The sequence below is a fragment of the Thamnophis sirtalis genome, unplaced genomic scaffold (assembly GCF_051295495.1).
Source record: "Thamnophis sirtalis isolate CommonGarterSnake01/CBP01778 unplaced genomic scaffold, rThaSir2_p1.2 scaffold_12, whole genome shotgun sequence".
Lineage (NCBI taxonomy): Eukaryota > Metazoa > Chordata > Lepidosauria > Squamata > Natricidae > Thamnophis > Thamnophis sirtalis.
The window spans coordinates 55,222,615-55,243,459 of record NW_028261392.1 but is presented as its reverse complement, the minus strand read 5'-3'; the positions used below and the strand labels follow the sequence as shown (position 1 = coordinate 55,243,459).

The 20,845-nt window shown below is 37.7% G+C and overlaps 1 protein-coding gene across 1 annotated transcript; it reads left to right on the top strand.

Annotated features, from left to right (window-relative positions):
- The first annotated feature begins 367 nt into the window (after positions 1-367).
- Positions 368-18,972, top strand: SELE (selectin E). Its single transcript, XM_087726368.1, has 14 exons — positions 368-462; positions 1,154-1,540; positions 2,207-2,314; positions 2,427-2,612; positions 3,500-3,685; positions 3,786-3,971; positions 4,887-5,072; positions 6,852-7,037; positions 12,730-12,915; positions 13,016-13,201; positions 14,538-14,648; positions 15,585-15,606; positions 15,708-15,763; positions 17,664-18,972. Exons 1-13 carry the CDS (start codon positions 426-428, stop codon positions 15,757-15,759), a joined length of 2,019 nt encoding a protein of 672 aa, XP_087582494.1. The 5' UTR covers positions 368-425; the 3' UTR covers positions 15,760-15,763; positions 17,664-18,972.
- The last annotated feature ends 1,873 nt before the right edge of the window (positions 18,973-20,845 follow it).

The window sequence follows — 20,845 nt, the reverse complement described above, 5'->3', positions numbered from 1 at the left end:
CATGCAGAATGTTCCCTCCAGATCTTTCTAGCTCCTGTTTATATTTACAGCATTCAAATGTTTTAAACAGATTCAGTCTAGCTCTCTTGAAAACGATCCTGTAATCCTGAGCAATCTGTTGCTGATAACTGGGAAAGGGTAAAATGAGAGGGAAAAAGAAGTTTGTATGTCAGAAGGCTGATGAGATTTAACTGCTATTTTTGTTTGGATTTCAAGTTTAATATATAACTGCATGTGAATTGTATGATTTCATATATATATGTGTGTGTGTGTGTGTGTGTGTGTGTATGTGCACAAACACTTGAGAAAACTCATTACTTCTGTTATCAATTTACAACAATCTACTATTATTTTTTTTAAAAATCCAGACACTGCAGCACTGCCAACAGAAACAAAACTAGTCGTTTAAGATTGTTTCTGCTGTGATGAATACCTTTCACTTTCTCTCCACTCTTTGCTACGGTAAGTGAGTATTTCAAATCTTAGGAGCCCTCGTGGCTGAGTAGAAGTAATATTTCTTATGGTGGGTTTCTTTTCACTGAAGCAGGAACCTTATTTTATACTTTTAAAAAATTACACTAATAATACAAACTAGAAAAAAATATTTTGGCTAAAAAAAGTCAGCAAACTAATGTCGGAAGTACAGGATACTTTATGTATTTCATGTTTGTGTGAGGGTGAATGGTATCAAAAATCTACCAGGATCTGTTTAATGTTTCCAAACTGTCCGAAGGAGAAATTTATCACCAGTTGTTTTTTAATAATCTCAAAACTCAGATTATCGTTCTCATCTGTTTCCTCGTTCTATCTTTTCTAGATCACTTGTTATATTCCACCCACTTTCTTTTTATTCTGTGTTCTTAACCAAGTCCTTTGTTTCCACTAAAAAATGCTTTAGGTTCCTTTCCATATTAGAAGCCCATTCTAGGCATATGGCTGGTAGTTTTGTGCTCTGTTCCTTTTCCATCCAGTTCATAGGAAAACATAGTTTCACCTGTTTTTTAAACCAAAACCATTCCTCTTCCCATAGCTATCCTCTCTACTTTTATTCCTGTCTTATTTTAGCATGAACTACATTTCTGGTCTCTAGGGCTTATGTTAGCTCAAATAGCTAAATTCTAATACAACAATTTGTTGTTATCTCTTGTTTTAGGACTTTTATTATTTAACTTTAGCAGCGGCTGGACATACCATGCCTCAGAGAAAAATATGAATTACATCGAAGCAGAGAAATGGTGTAAAACCCATTTTACAAATCTGGTTGCTATTCAGAATAAAGAGGAAATTCACTACTTAAATGCAACATTTCCTAGAAATTCAAATTATTACTGGATTGGTATCCGAAAAATTGAGAATGAATGGAGATGGGTGGGAACCAACAAGCAATTGACCGAAGAAGCTAAAAACTGGGCTGAAGGTGAACCAAACAATGGAAAAAACAATGAGGACTGTGTTGAGATCTATATAAAACGAACAAAAGATTCAGGAAAGTGGAACGATGAACCATGTTATAAAACTAAAAGAGCTTTGTGCTATACTGGTATGGATTGATATCACTCTAATTCCTGTTTATACTGTTTATAGTCGGAAACCTATGTATCTATTTTTAGGACTTGTTGTAAATATTGAAAAATAAGGGGTTAGATTCATTCTTGATGTAAAATTGTAAATCAATGATAATTCTCAATGGGAATTCTGTAAGAATACATTCGGAATTATTTCATCGTATAGATTCTGCTTCTAATATTCCAAAGAGCTATGTTAATTCTTTTTAAAATGTCAGATATAATAATTGTTGGTGGTTATAAATGGAAATCCAATCAAATTAATATTTGGTTGTATCTTGTGAACTACAAAGATATGGGGTTACTATGGGGAAGTTATATGAAAAAAACTGGAAACAGTTTTGCATGAAAGCAAGAAATTGGAAAAATCTCTGTAATTTATGTAAATGGCTGTTTCTGTCCTTTTTTTTTTTAATTGTGGGAAATGTTCCCACGGAAATTTGTACAATATGGTAGACGGCTTTTAAAAAGAAAAAAAGAATGAGCCAAAAAGCCAAAAAGGGGAAAATGAATCTTCAAGATAGAAAAATAATTTCCCCCCTCTTTCCTTCTTAAAGGGAAATGCCTTATTCTACTATTGTGTTATAATAGCCATAATATCATTACTGTTTCACAATATAATCTGGTTAATTGTCTTGCAGCCTCTTGTACCCCAAATTCCTGCAGTGGTTGTGGAGAATGTATAGAGACAATTAACAATTACACCTGCCAGTGCAACAAAGGGTTCTATGGACGTGACTGTGAACATGGTATGATTAATTAGTCATTTAGTTAGTTCAATCTCATTGTGGATTTTCCATTCTGTCCATTTGTTCCACTTTGGAACAAATGCCTTATCGAAACTCTTATGTTCTCTTGCAGTAATCACTTGCAATCAACTGGAAGACCCAGATCATGGTATCTTTACATGCAAACATCCAATACAGGATTTTGGCTTTAATTCTTCTTGTGATGTTCAATGCAAGGAAGGCTACAAACCGACTGAGATGGAATCAATAACATGTACGGATTCTGGAAAATGGTCTGCACCATCTCCCTCCTGTAAAGGTATGTACATTTGACTGCTGAAACCAAATGAAAACCAAAGAGAAATTGTCTAAGTCTGTGTTATTGAATTAGAAACATTTTATTCAGTTGTCAAAATATTTTTTACTACCTTCTGCTGAAATCATGAGTGTGATTTCTCAAGACACTCTGAACAATTCTCTTAAGTCACCAAAAGTGGATTTTATTTTGCCAATACACTGAGGTTTTGTGCATACAAAAGCATTCTACACTGAAACTTTGTTTTTTAGTTAATTATTTCAGTTAATTATTTCTTTTAGTCAGATTGGAAAGATCATCACATTAAATTGTCACAGGAATCGAATAATATAAATTACATTCTATTCCACATTCTATTATGTCACTTATTACAGTCCCCGGCCTACGACTACAATTGACCCTAAAATTTCTGTGGCTGAGAAAGACAGATGTTAAGTGAGTTTTGTCCCATTTTACAACATTTGTGGCCACAGTTGTTAAATGAATCACTGCAGTTATTAAGTTGATAACACAGCTGTTAAGTGAACCTGCCTTCCCTATTGGCTTTGCTTATCAGAAAGTGGAAAAAGGTCACCACAATACCCCAAGACATTGCAACCATCATAAATGCATGCCATTTGCCAAGCATCCAAATTTTGATCATATACCCATGGGGAAGCTGCAAAGATTGTAAGTGTGAAAAGCAGTCATAAGTCACTTTTTTTCAGTGCTGTAACTTTGAGCAATCAATGAATAAATGATTTTAAGCCGAGGACTGTATAGTTATTGCGGAACACAAATTTTGTAAGTATTCTGATGAAGAATTCATAGCTTTAGTTTGTCTTCAGCCAATAGGCATCTGGTTGACTGAGGAAGATGCCTATTCTAACAGAGTGCAATTCTCTCTTTAGTTGTGGAATGCCACGCACTACAGAAGCCTGCACACGGTGTGTTCAACTGCTCCAACCCTTTTGGAAATTATGCCTGGAATTCATCTTGTAATTTTTCTTGCAAAGAAGGTTTCGTTTTGAAAGGCCCTGATATGCTCCGGTGTGGTGCATCAGGGGAATGGGATGGACAGGAGCCCACATGTGAAGGTGAAGGTCTTATCTTATTACCTTACTGTTGCTGTTTTTCTGTGTTCTGCTCTTTGACCGTATGTGAGATGACTTACGGCATGACCTTCCTCTATTTCAGCGGTGAAATGTCCAGCAGTTCGTCAATCGGAAGGAAGCCTTCTGAATTGCTCCCATCATGGTACAGAACTGAAGTATAAGTCAACCTGTGATTTTGCTTGTGCAAAGGGTTACACTTTAAGAGGATCACCCCAGATTCAGTGCTTATCAGATGGACACTGGAGTCAGCCAATTCCTGTTTGTGAAGGTAAGAGACAGAGATCAGAATATCCAGTAATATATTTTGGTTATTAGGTGCTACATGCATGCCAGGATTCATTTTTCATACTTATTGTAGTGACAGGGATTTTACTAGAATTTTATGAAACGAGCATCCTTATGATGTGGAAATACTATATTTGTAATTTCTAATACTTTTGAGGCATAATTGCATCAAAGTCAATTAACTTCCTTTCCCATTTAAATAATATTAACCTCCAAACTCAATATACTATATATATATTTATTTCAAACTTTTATATGCCGCCCAATCCCAAAGGACTCCAGGCGGCTTACAAACAAAATATAAAGAACATAAAAAAACAATACAATTTATAACAACAATCATCCATCAAATTCATTCTAGTCGGGGCCAGACATCAATAGTGAGGTCAACAGCCCCAGGCCTGCCGGAATAGCCAAGTTTTTACGGCTTTCCTGAAGGCCATCAGAGTGGGTATGGTCCGGATTTCCGGGGGGAGCTGGTTCCAAAGAGTCGGAGCAGCCACAGAGAAGGCTCTCCTCCGAGGGCCCGCCAGCCGACATTGTATGGCCGACGGCACCCGAAGGAAGCCCAATCTGTGGGATCTTACTGGTCACTGGGAGGTATGCGTCAGCAGGCAGTCTCGAAGGTATCCTGACCCTAAGCCATGTAGGGCTTTAAAGGTGATAACCAACACCTTGAATTGAGTCCGGAGACCAATAGGCAGCCAGTGCAGCTCACGGAGGATAGGTGTAACGTGGGTGTACCTCGGCACACCCACTAATATATAATTGCAATATAATTAAAAATGACAATAAAAAGTTATTTTATATGAAAATATGTATACCATATGAAAACATAACACACCATATTTTTTTCAGTCCAAGTGATTAAATTAAATTTAAATTCTGCCATTTACAGCCGTGCATTGCAGTGAACTACAGCCTCCAGCTAATGGCTCCATGAGCTGCTCTGGTCCTTATGGAAATTCTGCCTGGAATTCAACCTGCAAGTTTGCTTGTGAAGAAGGATTTAAACTGAATGGATCCAGGGAACTCCAATGTGATGCTTCTGGAAACTGGGATGCATCACAGCCAGAATGTGAAGGTACTTTCTTATCTTAGTTCCTACAATATTGTTTTCCTACGGGACATATTTTTTAATGTAGTGAATTGGTCCATTTATCACCAAAGTAAATTGTTGTATGAGACTGCAAAACAAGATGGCTGCTGAGGAGTAAGGGGCTTTTTTACTCATGATCTGCTGTGTTTTCTGCCAGAGCTGGTTCTTTGGCAGTCTTGTCCCCTGGATTTGAAAGGGAGCATTTAGGAATGACCCAAGATGGGTTTTAGATGGCTGTGGACCCACCCAGGGTGGGGAATCTTGAAAGATTGCAGCTCCTTGTGGGAGCAGCTGCAAAATCAATGGGCACTTACATCTCTTCCTATCAGTAGAATATTAACATAAGCATCCCTATAATTTTTAAGTTCACTTTTTGAACTTTTGTTTTTGTTATTATCTTTAAGGTAAATTTGTTGGCTGAATGCTGATTTTATATCAACCCCAGCTGGATTTTTTTTCTTTTCTTTTTTGTTTCCTTTTTCTTTAATTTCTTTAATTTATTGATTTTATTAAAAAAAATTCTTTCCATGACTTTATATTTGTATTTAATTAACCTGCATATCTTTTTGGATCGGTGGGAAGTTATCACCCAGCCCTCTCCCAGAAAAATGAAATATCCTAGGAAATATTGAAAAGGCAGAATATTTCTCTGGATGTGAAAAGAAGCATGTTTTAAAAGACAGAATAGTTGCCTGTAGCTTCTTGCCCACCCCCACTTTGTCAATAGGCCCATTGAGATGGCCAAGCTAGCCCACTTTACATAATAAAGACTTCACCAGCAGCTACAGAAAGGCATGATAATATACTCAACTGACCACGAGGTATCTGAGAACTCATCACAGCCTAGAGAATAGCCCCCTGCATGGCACCATGGGAGTCTGACAACCAATCAGAATACATTTCTTACATAGGAACAGGAAACAGAGAGGTGGGACTAAATAGGGTATAAAAAGCCTAGCAAGCCCCTTCCTCAGCCCTTCTCTTCTTCTCCACCAACATTGAAGCATGTGATCACCTTTTCTGGTCAGGGCTCAAGCCATGTGGCCCTGTCCAACAATAAGCCATCTTTCCAAGCAGCCTCCATGTCTCCAGTGTCTTCTTCCCCACTTGGAGCTGAACCCAGAAGGACATTTCTTTCAACAGATCAAAATAGTCAGAAAAAATCTTCTCTGTCTTCTTTCCTTCCTCCCTGCTTTGAGCAACAACATATTGGATTATAGAAAGAAGGAGGAGGTTGACACCCACAAGGGGGAATACAGCCAAGCAGTATGCAGTCTTTAACTAATTTTTTTTCTAAAAGGTTGGATGAATTTATAAAGTCTGGAAAAAACATTTTTTAAAAAAACAGACATTGAATACTTTAAACCTACAAAAAGAACTTGTTCTCAAAGTAGCAGATTTGTTGAGAAGAAATATAGACACAGAAATAACACAGTTAGTGGAAAACATTGAAAAGAATTGTGATTTCCCAGCTACAGTATATCCTGGCTAGGAAGAAATATAGATTCAGAATAGAGCCAACTCCATAAACCTTATAGAAGTATAACACTGGGCTTTTATGTAATAGCAGAGAACTTTCTGTGTGGATAAGTGGCAAATATTTTTTGATATGCTCCAGTGTGGTGCATCAGGGGAATGGGATGGACAGGAGCCCACATGTGAAGGTGAAGGTCTTATCTTATTACCTTACTGTTGCTGTTTTTCTGTGTTCTGCTCTTTGACCGTATGTGAGATGACTTATGGCATGATCTTCCTCTATTTCAGCGGTGAAATGTCCAGCAGTTCGTCAATCAGAAGGAAGCCTTCTGAATTGTTCCCATCATGGTACAGAACTGAAGTATAAGTCAACCTGTGATTTTTCTTGTGCAAAGGGTTACACTTTAAGAGGATCACCCCAGATTCAGTGCTTATCAGATGGACACTGGAGTCAGCCAATTCCTGTTTGTGAAGGTAAGAGACAGAGATCAGAATATCCAGTAATATATTTTGGTTATTTGGTGCTAGATGCATGCCAGGATTCATTTTTCATACTTATTGTAGTGACAGGGATTTTACTAGAATTTTATGAAACGAGCATCCTTATGATATGGAAATACTATATTTGTAATTTCTAATACTTTGAGGTATAATTGCATCAAAGTGAATTAACTTCCTTTCCCATTTAAATAATATTAACCTCCAAACTCATTATACTATATATTTATTTATTTAAAACTTTTATATGTCGCCCAATTCCAAAGGACTCCGGGTGGCTTACAAACAGAATATAAAAAACATAGAAAACAATACAATTTAAAACAACAATCATCCATCATAAATTCATTCTAGTCGGGGCCGGACCTCAATAGTGAGGTCAACAGCCCCAGGCCTGCCGGAATAGCCACGTTTTTACGGCTTTCCTGAAGGCCATCAGAGTGGGTATGGTCCGGATTTCCGGGGGGAGCTGGTTCCAAAGAGTCGGAGCAGCCACCGAGAAGGCTCTCCTCCGAGGGCCCGCCAGCCGACATTGTATGGCCGACGGCACCCAAAGGAAGCCCAATCTATGGGATCTTACTGGTCGCTGGGAGGTATGTGTCAGCAGGCGGTCTCGAAGGTATCCTGACCCTAAGCCATGTAGGGCTTTAAAGGTGATAACCAACACCTTGAATTGAGTCCAGAGACCAATAGGCAGCCAGTGCAGCTCACGGAGGATAGGTGTAACGTGGGTGTACCTCAGCACACCCACTAATATATAATTGCAATATAATTAAAAAGGACAATAAAAAGTTATTTTATATGAAAATATGTATACCATATGAAAATATAACACACCATATTTTTTCAGTCCAAGTGATTAAATTAAATTTAAATTCTGCCATTTACAGCTGTGCATTGCAGTGAACTACAGCCTCCAGCTAATGGCTCCATGAGCTGCTCTGGTCCTTATGGAAATTCTGCCTGGAATTCAACCTGCAAGTTTGCTTGTGAAGAAGGATTTAAACTGAATGGATCCAGGGAACTCCAATGTGATGCTTCTGGAAACTGGGATGCGTCACAGCCAGAATGTGAAGGTACTTTCTTATCTTAGTTCCTACAATATTGTTTTCCTATGGGACATATTTTTTTAATGTAGTGAATTGGTCCATTTATCACCAAAGTAAATTGCTGTATGAGACTGCAAAACAAGATGGCTGCTGAGGAGTAAGGGCCTTTTTTACTCATGATCTGCTGTGTTTGCTGCCAGAGCTGGTTCTTTGGCAGTCTTGTCCCCTGGATTTGAAAGGGAGCATTTAGGAATGACCCAAGGTGGCTTTTGGATGGCTGTGGCCCCACCCAGGGTGGGGAATCTTGAAAGATTGCAGCTCCTTGTGGGAGCAGCTGCAAAATCAATGGGCACTTACATCTCTTCCTATCAGTAGAATATTATCATAAGCATCCCTATAATTTTTAAGTTCACTTTTTGAACTTTTGTTTTTGTTATTATCTTTAAGGTAAATTTGTTGGCTGAATGCTGATTTTATATCAACCCCGGCTGGATTTTTTTCTTTTCTTTTTTGTTTCATTTTTCTTTAATTTCTTTAATTTATTGATTTTATTAAAAAAATATATTTCCATGACTTTATATTTGTATTTAATTAACCTGCATATCTTTTTGGATCTGTGGGAAGTTATCATCCAGCCCTCTCCCAGAAAAATGAAATATCCTAGGAAATATTGAAAAGGCAGAATATTTCTCTGGATGTGAAAAGAAGCATGTTTTAAAAGACAGAATAGTTGCCTGTAGCTTCTTGCCCACCCCCACTTTGTCAATAGGCCCATTGAGATGGCCAAGCTAGCCCACTTTACATAATAAAGACTTCACCAGCAGCTACAGAAAGGCATGATAATATACTCAACTGACCACAAGGTATCTGAGAACTCATCACAGCCTAGAGAATAGCCCCCTGCATGGCACCATGGGAGTCTGACAACCAGTCAGAATACATTTCTTACATAGGAACAGGAAACAGAGAGGTGGGACTAAATAGGGTATAAAAAGCCTAGCAAGCCCCTTCCTCAGCCCTTCTCTTCTTCTCCACCAACATTGAAGCATGTGATCACCTTTTCTGTTCAGGGCTCAAGCCATGTGGCCCTGTCCAACAATAAACCATCTTTCCAAGCAGCCTCCATGTCTCCAGTGTCTTCTTCCCCACTTGGAGCTGAACCCAGAAGGACATTTCTTTCAACAGATCAAAATAGTCAGAAAAAATCTTCTCTGTCTTCTTTCCTTCCTCCCTGCTTTGAGCAACAACATATTGGATTATAGAAAGAAGGAGGAGGTTGACACCCACAAGGGGGAATACAGCCAAGCAGTATGCAGTCTTTAACTAATTTTTTTTCTAAAAGGTTGGATGAATTTATAAAGTCTGGAAAAAACATTTTAAAAAAAAACAGACATTGAATACTTTAAACCTACAAAAAGAACTTGTTCTCAAAGTAGCAGATTTGTTGAGAAGAAATATAGACACAGAAATAACACAGTTAGTGGAAAACATTGAAAAGAATTGTGATTTCCCAGCTACAGTATATCCTGGCTAGGAAGAAATATAGATTCAGAATAGAGCCAACTCCATAAACCTTATAGAAGTATAACACTGGGCTTTTATGTAATAGCAGAGAACTTTCTGTGTGGATAAGTGGCAAATATTTTTTGATATGCTCCAGTGTGGTGCATCAGGGGAATGGGATGGACAGGAGCCCACATGTGAAGGTGAAGGTCTTATCTTATTACCTTACTGTTGCTGTTTTTCTGTGTTCTGCTCTTTGACCGTATGTGAGATGACTTATGGCATGATCTTCCTCTATTTCAGCGGTGAAATGTCCAGCAGTTCGTCAATCAGAAGGAAGCCTTCTGAATTGTTCCCATCATGGTACAGAACTGAAGTATAAGTCAACCTGTGATTTTTCTTGTGCAAAGGGTTACACTTTAAGAGGATCACCCCAGATTCAGTGCTTATCAGATGGACACTGGAGTCAGCCAATTCCTGTCTGTGAAGGTAAGAGACAGAGATCACAATATCCAGTAATATATTTTGGTTATTTGGTGCTACATGCATGCCAGGATTCATTTTTCATACTTATTGTAGTGACAGGGATTTTACTAGAATTTTATGAAACGAGCATCCTTATGATGTGGAAATACTATATTTGTAATTTCTAATACTTTGAGGCATAATTGCATCAAAGTCAATTAACTTCCTTTCCCATTTAAATAATATTAACCTCCAAACTCATTATACTATATATTTATTTATTTCAAACTTTTATATGCCGCCCAATCCCAAAGGACTCCGGGCGGCTTACAAACAAAATATAAAAAACATAAAAAACAATACAATTTAAAACAACAATCATCCATCAAATTCATTCTAGTCAGGGCCGGACCTCAATAGTGAGGTCAACAGCCCCAGGCCTGCCGGAACAGCCAAGTTTTTACGGCTTTCCTGAAGGCCATCAGAGTGGGTATGGTCCGGATTTCCGGGGGGAGCTGGTTCCAAAGAGTCGGAGCAGCCACCGAGAAGGCTCTCCTCCGAGGGCCCGCCAGCCGACATTGTATGGCCGACGGCACCCGAAGGAAGCCCAATCTATGGGATCTTACTGGTCGCTGGGAGGTATGCGTCAGCAGGCGGTCTCGAAGGTATCCTGGCCCTAAGCCATGCAGGGCTTTAAAGGTGATAACCAACACCTTGAATTGAGTCCGGAGACCAATAAGTTTAAGTTTAAGTTTTATTTTATTTATATGCCGCCCTATTCCCTAAAAGGGACTCAGGGCGGCGAACAACTTAAACGGGAGGGGGAAACATACAAGTACAAAATACACATATTAAGATGACCAACAACCACACTTGTCGAGAGGGGAGGGGAGCTCATCAACCCCAGGCCTGCTGACACAGCCAGGTTTTAACGGCTTTTCGGAAAGCAGGGAGAGAGGTGAGGGTCCGAATCTCCGCGGGGAGTTCGTTCCAAAGGGCCAGAGCTGCAACAGAGAAGGCCCTTTGGGATAGGTGTAACGTGGGTGTACCTCGGCACACCCACTAATATATAATTGCAATATAATTAAAAAGGACAATAAAAAGTTATTTTATATGAAAATATGTATACCATATGAAAATATAACACACCATATTTTTTCAGTCCAAGTGATTAAATTAAATTTAAATTCTGCCATTTACAGCCGTGCATTGCAGTGAACTACAGCCTCCAGCTAATGGCTCCATGAGCTGCTCTGGTCCTTATGGAAACTCTGGCTGGAATTCAACCTGCAAGTTTGCTTGTGAAGAAGGATTTAAACTGAATGGATACAGGGAACTCCAATGTGATGCTTCTGGAAACTGGGATGCGTCACAGCCAGAATGTGAAGGTACTTTCTTATCTTAGTTCCTACAATATTGTTTTCCTACGGGACATATTTTTTTAATGTAGTGAATTGGTCCATTTATCACCAAAGTAAATTGCTGTATGAGACTGCAAAACAAGATGGCTGCTGAGGAGTAAGGGCCTTTTTTACTCACGATCTGAGTAATATTTGGGATGATTTGGGATTGAAGCCATGATAAATTTTTTACAATTTGATTACAATAATAGTTTGTTAACAGAGGGTTTTGGAATTTCAATCTTGTCTTTCTCTTATTATTGTCCACAATTTTTATTACATTTATACTATTATTATTGCTTTTTCTGTTAACTATTTTGTTAATAATATAGTTTATAGATGACAGGCTAACAACTTGTAAGTAGATTTAGTAGTTCAACAATTTAAAAAATTTTTGGCCTGTTTCGCAAGGAATGGGAAACTACCAGTGCTGTATTATATTAATCAGCATTCAGCTAGGGAGGATGTTATGTCTATATGTGTTAGTCTTCTATTTTTCTTTTCAATGTTTTTTGTTGGGTTTTTATTTCTCTTGCCCTTGTTTTTAATATTTTGGCATTTTGAATTTTAATTTTCTTTGAATAAATTTACATTTTTTCACACAAATGTGAAACATTTGCTGTGCTGTGTTTATTTCCAGGCATAAAATGCAGCCTCCTGAAATGGGAATACCTTTGGATTTTGTACCCGTTTTTAAAAAGAAAGTGCGAATAAGTTATAGAAAGTAGTATTTTAAGTGTTATATTTTCAGCATGGAGAATACAGTCTTACTAGACAAGTCCCCTTGTTACTCCAATGATAGAACTTCCCTTAGATTACTATGAATTTCAATGCACTGCCCAAAAAAGGACAGTGAAATTCAAGACATTTTTAGTAGGAATTTTCCCAAAATCTAAAACAGCAACGGAAATCTTGTTAAAATATAATTTATATCGGCTGCAGTAAACACAATGATTTTTTTATGCCACAGTGAAATTAAGTCTCTAGCCCTTCAAGTCATAATCCTTTTTTGAGGAAATAATAAATTCTTATTTAGCAAATAATTTTCCTAGGGCATCCAGCAAAATTATGGAGATTGGTACTAGACTTTGAAACAGAAAATAAATAAATAATTGGGAGGAGAGATCAGGAGTTTAAATGGAACCTCAGTACTATGATAAGAAAGTCACAGCTTTAGTTTGTCTTCAGCCAATAGGCATCTGGTTGATTAAGGAAGATGCCTATTCTAACAGAGTGCAATTCTCTCTTTAGTTGTGGAATGCCACGCACTACAGAACCCTGCACACGGTGTGTTCAACTGCTCCAACCCTTTTGGAAATTATGCCTGGAATTCATCTTGCAATTTTTCTTGCAAAGAAGGTTTCGTTTTGAAAGGCCCTGACATGCTCCGGTGTGGTGCATCAGGGGAATGGGATGGACAGGAGCCCACATGTGAAGGTGAAGGTCTTATCTTATTACCTTACTGTTGCTGTTTTTCTGTGTTCTGCTTTTTGACCGTATGTGAGATGACTTACGGCATGATCTTCCTCTATTTCAGCGGTGAAATGTCCAGCAGTTCGTCAATCGGAAGGAAGCCTTCTGAATTGTTCCCATCATGGTACAGAACTGATGTATAAGTCAACCTGTGATTTTGCTTGTGCAAAGGGTTACACTTTAAGAGGATCACCCCAGATTCAGTGCTTATCAGATGGACACTGGAGTCAGCCAATTCCTGTTTGTGAAGGTAAGAGACAGAGATCAGAATATCTAGTAATATATTTTGGTTATTAGGTGCTATAGCCATGCCAGGATTCCTTTTTCATACTTATTGTAGTGACAGGGATTTTACTAGAATTTTATGAAATGAGCATCTTTATGAGGTGGAAATATTATATTTGTAATTTCTAATATTTTGAGGCAGGGCTGGGCTGCATCAAAGTCATAGAATCATAGGAATAGTTGGGGGAGAATTCAGGAGTTTAAATGCATGAATTTGGGGGCTTAAGCTTCTAAAAATTCTAAGGTGGCCATGTTGCTTTGTAAATCCTAACCAAAATGCTTATAACACTCCAAAGCTCCAAAGTTTTTTGTAACAGTTATTCTGGTCTGGCTTCCAAGAATGTAGCAGGGTTGCTGATGGACCACTTATTCTCAAAGGGAAGATATATGAATTTTGAAAAATCATCCTCATACAATAAATAGGGGCTAATTACTAGAATAAGCTGACTTTCGAACACCATTTGTCAGCTGTGACCAGGGGGGCATTTGCCCAGGTTCGCCTGGTGCACCAGTTGCACCCCTACCTGAACCGGGAGGCTCTCACAACAGTCACTCGGGCCCTTGTGACCTCTAGGCTGGAGTACTGCAATGTGCTCTACATGGGGCTGCCCTTGAGGAGTATTCGGCGACTTCAGCTAGTCCAGAATGCAGCCGCGCGAGCGATCTTGGGTGCACCTCGCTTCACCCACGTAACACCTATCCTCCGCAAGCTGCGCTGGCTACCTGTCGATCTCCGGATACGCTTCAAGGTGCTACTTGCCACCTATAAAGCCCTTCATGGTAGTGGATCTGGGTACTTGAGAGACCGCCTACTGCCGATCACCTCCACACGACCCATTAGATCTCATCGTTTAGGCCTCCTCCGAGTTCCATCCGCTGGCCAATGCCGACTGGCCACCACACGGAGGAGAGCCTTCTCGGTGGTAGCCCCGACCCAATGGAACGATCTCCCCGTGGAGCTTCGTACCCTCACCACCCTCCAGACCTTCCGCACAGCCCTTAGAATCTGGCTATCCCGTCAGGCCTGGGGCTAAAGATTGTAACCCGCCCGAATGGTATGAATGTTGCGTTTTAATCATGTACTGTCTCATATGTAAAAGTCTGTCCCCCCCTTCCTTTTGATTGTGAGCCGCCCTGAGTCCCCCCAGGGAAAAGGGCGGCATACAAATAAATAAACTAAACTAAACTAAACTAAATAATAGTAATTTTCTTGGCAAGGTTTTTCAGAAGTTACCATTGCTGTCTAGAACAATACATTAGGTTTTATACTCTTCTAATTTATTCCAATTTCCAAATTTTAGGTTCTTCAACAATTGGGAAATTCGTAGCAATTGGTACATCAGTCTCCGGGTTTTCTGTCCTATCAATAGTATCATTCATTATCTGGCTCCAAAAACGTCTTCAAAGGAAAAGTAAGACATTTTCACAATCAATTGTTTAAATGTAATACCCAATTGTTTATATACAGTAACGGCAATACTACATAGAAATAGCCAATTTACAAGGTAAATCTCTTAGTCCAGTGTTTCTCAACCTTGTCAACTTGAAGATGTCTGGACTTCAACTTCCAGAATTCCCCAGCCAGCTGGCTGGGGAATTCTGGGAGTTGAAGTCCAGACATCTTCAAGTTGACAAGGTTGAGAAACAATGTCTTAGTCTTATCTACCTCACAAAGTTGTAGAATAAATAGGAAGCAGGACTATTAGGTTCATCATCTTAAGTATTTATGTATATGTGGATAAAAGAGACAAAACATTTGTCTGAATGCACTTAAATAGCAAAAAGGTATATTGAAATGTAATGTGTCTGTTTTAAACAGATTTAAATAATATAAATTGTTACAGCAGGCATGAAATAAAAAAATGAACTTTTTTTCACTCCTGCTGCATTCCTCTGAAATTGAAATGGTACATTCAGACAACATTTCTACTGGAACCAATGGGAGATTTCTTCAAATTAGAAGGTTTGATAGTTGTAATCACAGTAATTTTCCCCGGGCTGATATCTGTTTTTAAAGAAATCTCTATATTAAATATAAATTAAATTAGTAACTGAAGTACATGTAACTTTATGAACAAGTGTTATGGGAATGGACTTTCACTTTGATAATAGATGAGAGCAAGATTAACTTAAAAAACAACTTATGAGAATGCTTTTGATACTTATATAGTCATAGCATCATAGAATGATTTTCTTCGTATGTATATAAGATGATTCTTTGCAGAATGAAGAAAACAATTCAGATATATTTATATTAGCAATTGCTAAACAATGGGATATCTTACTTACTTTACTAATTTTCTCTTTTTCTTTCCTTCTGTTTCTCCGTTGCCCTCTCTCTCTTGCAGAAAAATCATTCACTCTTACAAGGTATGTTCCTTTTCCAGATTCTTGAAGAATCCAATGCAATTTTTGGCTACTATATTGTTTTGGGATGCAGTAACTTACATTATTTTACCTTTGCTTTTTAGCAGTGTCTCAAGCCTTGATTCAGAACGTAGTTCCCAAGCTCAAATTGTTTAATCAAGTAAGTTATGAAGAAAGCTATTGTTTATTTATTTTAATGGGACATAGAATGGTGAGTGGGTGGAGGCCAAGAGTACAGCTCAACAGTAGTGTGTTTCTCTATAATATGAAAATAGCCACAAGCACATGCTAAAATTTCTAATAAGGAATATTAGGTAGTAGGAGTGAAAAAAGGGACTTTCCCTGGGGCCTGGCGAAATACTGGTTTCCAAATTAGACCATATGTATTTTATGTTAAATCACATGTTTCAGTAAAAAGCTAAGCATCTTTTTTTAATGCTTGAACTTTTTACTTCATGGCTGGATATTGATTTATGAAAATGTATATATATTTTCCCATCAAGTGATAAAGTTGACTAAGAAAATATTACAGTATTTAAGACACATTTAAGATTTAAATCTTGAATCCTTAGAAAATGATCTGCAGGAGACCGCCTCCTGCCAATTACCTCCCTACGACCTATTAGATCACACAGATTAGGCCTCCTCCGAGTTCCATCTGCCAGTCAGTGTCGACTGGCAACTACGCGGAGGAGAGCCTTCTCAGTAGTAGCTCCGACCCTTTGGAACGATCTCCCCGTGGAGATTCGCACCCTCACCACCGTCCAGACCTTCCGCACAGCCCTCAAGACCTGGCTATCCCGTCAGGCCTGGGAATAAAGATCCTAATCCGTCCCCACCCGAATGATGAATGAATGTTGTGTTTTATTTTTACTTATGTAGTGTCTCATGTCTTGTCTTGTATTCCCCTCCCCACAAACTGTAAGCCGCCCTGAGTCCCCTCAGGGAAAAGGGCGGCCTATAAATAATAAACAAATACCAAATACCAAATGTTCCATGGGATATTTTTTTCCATCTTCATCCAGGAAGGACTATATTAAAGTGGGAAACAATTGGCTGATCTATTCCATATATGATGCTTTTTAAAATGGATTTGTACAATTTTAGATTCAATTTAATTCTTACACCAACTTTTCCAGGAAGGCAGGTGGTCCTTTCTTAGTGAGTACAATTGGGACAGCAACTTTGTTGCTTAAGTGATGAAATCACTAAGCAAAACATCAAGTAAACATGATAGACTTACAACACCACTTCCCATTTGGTTGTTAAGTGAGTCACCACAGGTCATTAAGCAGATATCACATGACTACGGCTTCTGATTTTACTGCCAAATTTTCCTTGCAGTACATTCAATTTTTCCAAAGTTTCATTATAATATTTTCATTGTTCCTTTGTGTTCCTTTTGATGTTTGTATTCTTAGGGGAAGTGTATACATTAAAATTACACAAAAGTGAGATGAGCTTAGGAATTACTGCTCTGGAGGAAAGGATAAATAATAGCTAATTTATTAATCATTCCAATAATCTGCCTAATATTACAGAGTTCTTAGGCAGATTTCAAACTGAGCAAAAATATTAAAAGCAGTGGAAGGGATAAAATAATAAAATACTTTAATGTAGTGCAGGAAAAGATACTATAATAATATTACCAGTATCCCTTGTCAATTAATAAAATTGTCTTGAGTGTTAAAATAACATCATAATAACGTGGTATAAATGCATATGTGCTTATTAATCATATAGAAGGTTTTAAAAAACATTTTTAGAAAGAAATTGTCCAGAAGCAGCTGCTTTAAATAATGAGGTTAGAAATTGAGCTAAAGTGAGGTCAAAAATAGTCTGCAGCTAAGAATAGCTTGACATTATTACGTCAAATAATATTGTGTCATATAGCCACAGAAATATTTGGATTAAAAAACATACAAAGTTTCTCTGAGTTCAACTTTTAAAAGCAGTAAATAAAATATTGTTATAGCCATAGGATTTTGATCTATCCTCACCAATGTTTGGAAACCTAAGAAAAGAGGCACATCTAAACTATTACGTTTTGTTATTTTCAGCCAGTAAACGTGGACGTCTGTGAAATGATATCCAGCCACTCATGGACTGAAATAAGTTGAGAAGCCTTTCCAACATGGATAAGTGGAGGTTCCTTGAGGATAAAGACTTGAGAAGAAGGATCCTGTCCCACCACAACAATCCTGTTCCAGTGCTGGCAACGTATCAATGAAGAATAGAAGGCATCCAAGCAGCATGGAATATGTTCCAGCCTTGTGCACAATCCACCTGAGGGTATCTTCTGTCGATATTTTGAGATACCTCCCTTCAATTTCTGTAAATCTAGAACAAAGATATTGGCAATTAATTCTTTTTTTTAATAAATGATACTTTTGTCATATTGAAAACGGTTCAAGGTGGATGTAGACGTTTTCATGTGAAATTACACATATTGTCTTTTGTGGCCATGTTTCAAGAAGAGACCTCATAACTGTTAGCCATCAGGGAATATTTAACTATTGTGGTACATTTATCTACAATACCTCTAGGGAACAGCTCAGTTTGGACATAGAAAAGGGAGATGTTAATTTTTAGGGTGTAAATTTCTATAGTTTTTGAAGTTATCAAAGTAATACTTTAAAAAAATTCAGAATGGGATAATTCATTACCTCTGCCAAAGCCTAAATGAACCTACATGCATTCCTCTAATGTCAATAGTGTGTCTTGAAATGAATCAAGATTTTTAAAATGTTTCATCCCTATGGGATTTAGTACTGTATTATCTAAATTATGGATAGTATTTATTTCTTGGATAATTGTATGCAATTTTGTGTGAATCAAAGATGGCTAAATCTGTTTTGGAAGCAAAGTATAAGTGAATCAATTCTAAAAATCATCCTCCAAAATAAACCCAGAACTATATATTTAATGGTAATTTGTTTGAAAGTATTTATATGTTATATTATGGAATAGCTTAATAAGTAACACAGAGACATTTTTTAGTAATTTAGTAATTTGAATTATTCCTGAGGGATCAACACTCCTGAAAAAACCCTGTACATCTATAGTTGTAATCTAGAATCTAGTTATAATCTAGGAGTTCTCTTCATTCTACAGTTCCATAATTTGATTGTTTCATTTGTAGGAATGTATTCACACATTGCTCTTAAACCATCATATGCTTTCTTTGTCTTAACATGAAATGTCTAAGCCCACAGTTCCTTATTTTTTAAATAAAAGTTTATTTAAAGGATATTAAATATGAAACATAATAATTTAGGTAATATTATGTTTGTGTGTATGTATACGTATACATATATGTATTTAATTTATTTAAAATTAATTCCAATGGTGTTTTATTTTAAATTGTAAATGTTTTGATAATAAAATCATTAAAGAACAAAATAATTTTGCATCATTGAATCTGGATGTTTTACACTGTTATAACCAATACAGACTTAGTTTATATCATTTTGCTAATATGCTATAAACTCAAAAAGAGTTTCCCTCTGATTGGGGTAAGAGATATTGAAGGCTTTTTGGTAGATTATGTATTTGATTTATTAAGAAAAAAGACAGTGACCAGTAGATGGCACCATTTAGACATAACTACTGATTGTTAAGCACAGCATATTAAGCTATACTTTGAGGTTATGGTATTTAGGAGAGGCATAAGCATAGGACATCTCAAGATTTGAAAACAGATCAGTAAGATGCCAGGCTATAGAGTAGACAGTCTTTCAAGTTGCTCTTTAAAGAAACTTCTAATGAGGTATTTAGGTGGTTCCACCACAAAACTGCGTTCGACTAAACCGCGCTTGATGAAACCGCATAGCTGACGTCATCAACAGCGCGACAACAGTGCGGAGACAGAAGCACGCTGTAAACGCTAAACCTAAAATTAACACCTAACCCTAAACCTAACCCCCCTAAACCTAACCCTTAACCTAACCCTAACCCTAAACCTAACCCTAACCCTTAACCTAACCCTAGACCTAACCCTAACCCTAACCCTTAATCTAACCCTAAAACTAACCCTAAACCTAACCCTTATCTTAAGTTGAATCGGCTTGCTTTCAAAGCGCTATTTAAAGCGCCCTTCTTTCTCTGCGCTCGCTGTTGTCGCCCTGTTGATGACGTCAGCGACGTGGTTTAATCGGCCGTGGCTTAGTCGAGCGCGGTTTTGTCGTGCCACGTATTTAGGTAGTTTTTGCACTCACTCAGCAACTCAACTAAAAATCCATTTGTTGCCTCATTTTTTTCCTTCACTGAAAGACAAAGTGAAAAGAAGGAAGTGATCTCCCCCCCCCCCCCCATCCCTCTTATTAATTTGGGGGATTTTTCTCCAGAAGAAAAATCAGGATTACTAAATTGGACTTTACTTTGTTTGTTCACTAAAACTCCTTTTTATGCTGCTCTAAGTGTTTTCTAATTTCGCTTTATGCTTTGACATAAAAAAATCAGACAAAATCTTATTTTATTTTATGATTTTCTAGCTTCAAATGATACAGTACTTCATAAAGTAACCATACTTGCTAAAATTGGCTGCTTAGCTTGCAATTCAAAAATAAATCCGTGGGAGGGAATATATGCATACATCTCTGTTTGCAACCATATCTACATAGCTGTTAGTGAACTGAGCTTCTTTTAAGATGTTTTCCTAAAGCTAAAAGAAAGGATAAAGGGGGACACAAATCTTTACCAGAAGTTGGACATCAACTTGAAAAGAATACAAAAGGGAGGACAGATCACAAGCTGAATTCAGCCTACGGAAAACAAATTATCCTATAATCCTTGCTACGGGAATTTGAGGTTTTAAAAAATGTCAATATCCTCACTCAGCTAGCCAGAAATACGGAAAGTCAATGTCATCAAATAGAATGCATAGTTCTAGGGACTATAGAGACATGCTCATGCTATTTTCTTAGAAACAACATGGTCATGGTTCACTGCTACTTTCTCCTGAGAAGTTCTTTCAACTCTCCTGACAGGTAGTCAGTACTGGGCTTTCCTAGAAGGTCCTCCACCAACTTCTTCTGTCTGCATTTTTCTTTTTTTTTCTTTTTTTCTTTTTTTTTTGAGATCAGTGGGGGTAGACACACCTGCTTGTGGGCAGGACCAGGACAAAACAGGGAGGACCACTTTAGCTGAAACATAAATTACAATTTAGTTTTCAACTAATTGACTTGATACCATTTATCTGATAGATCCCAATGGCTTTAATAACAGTCTTCTGCCACATTCT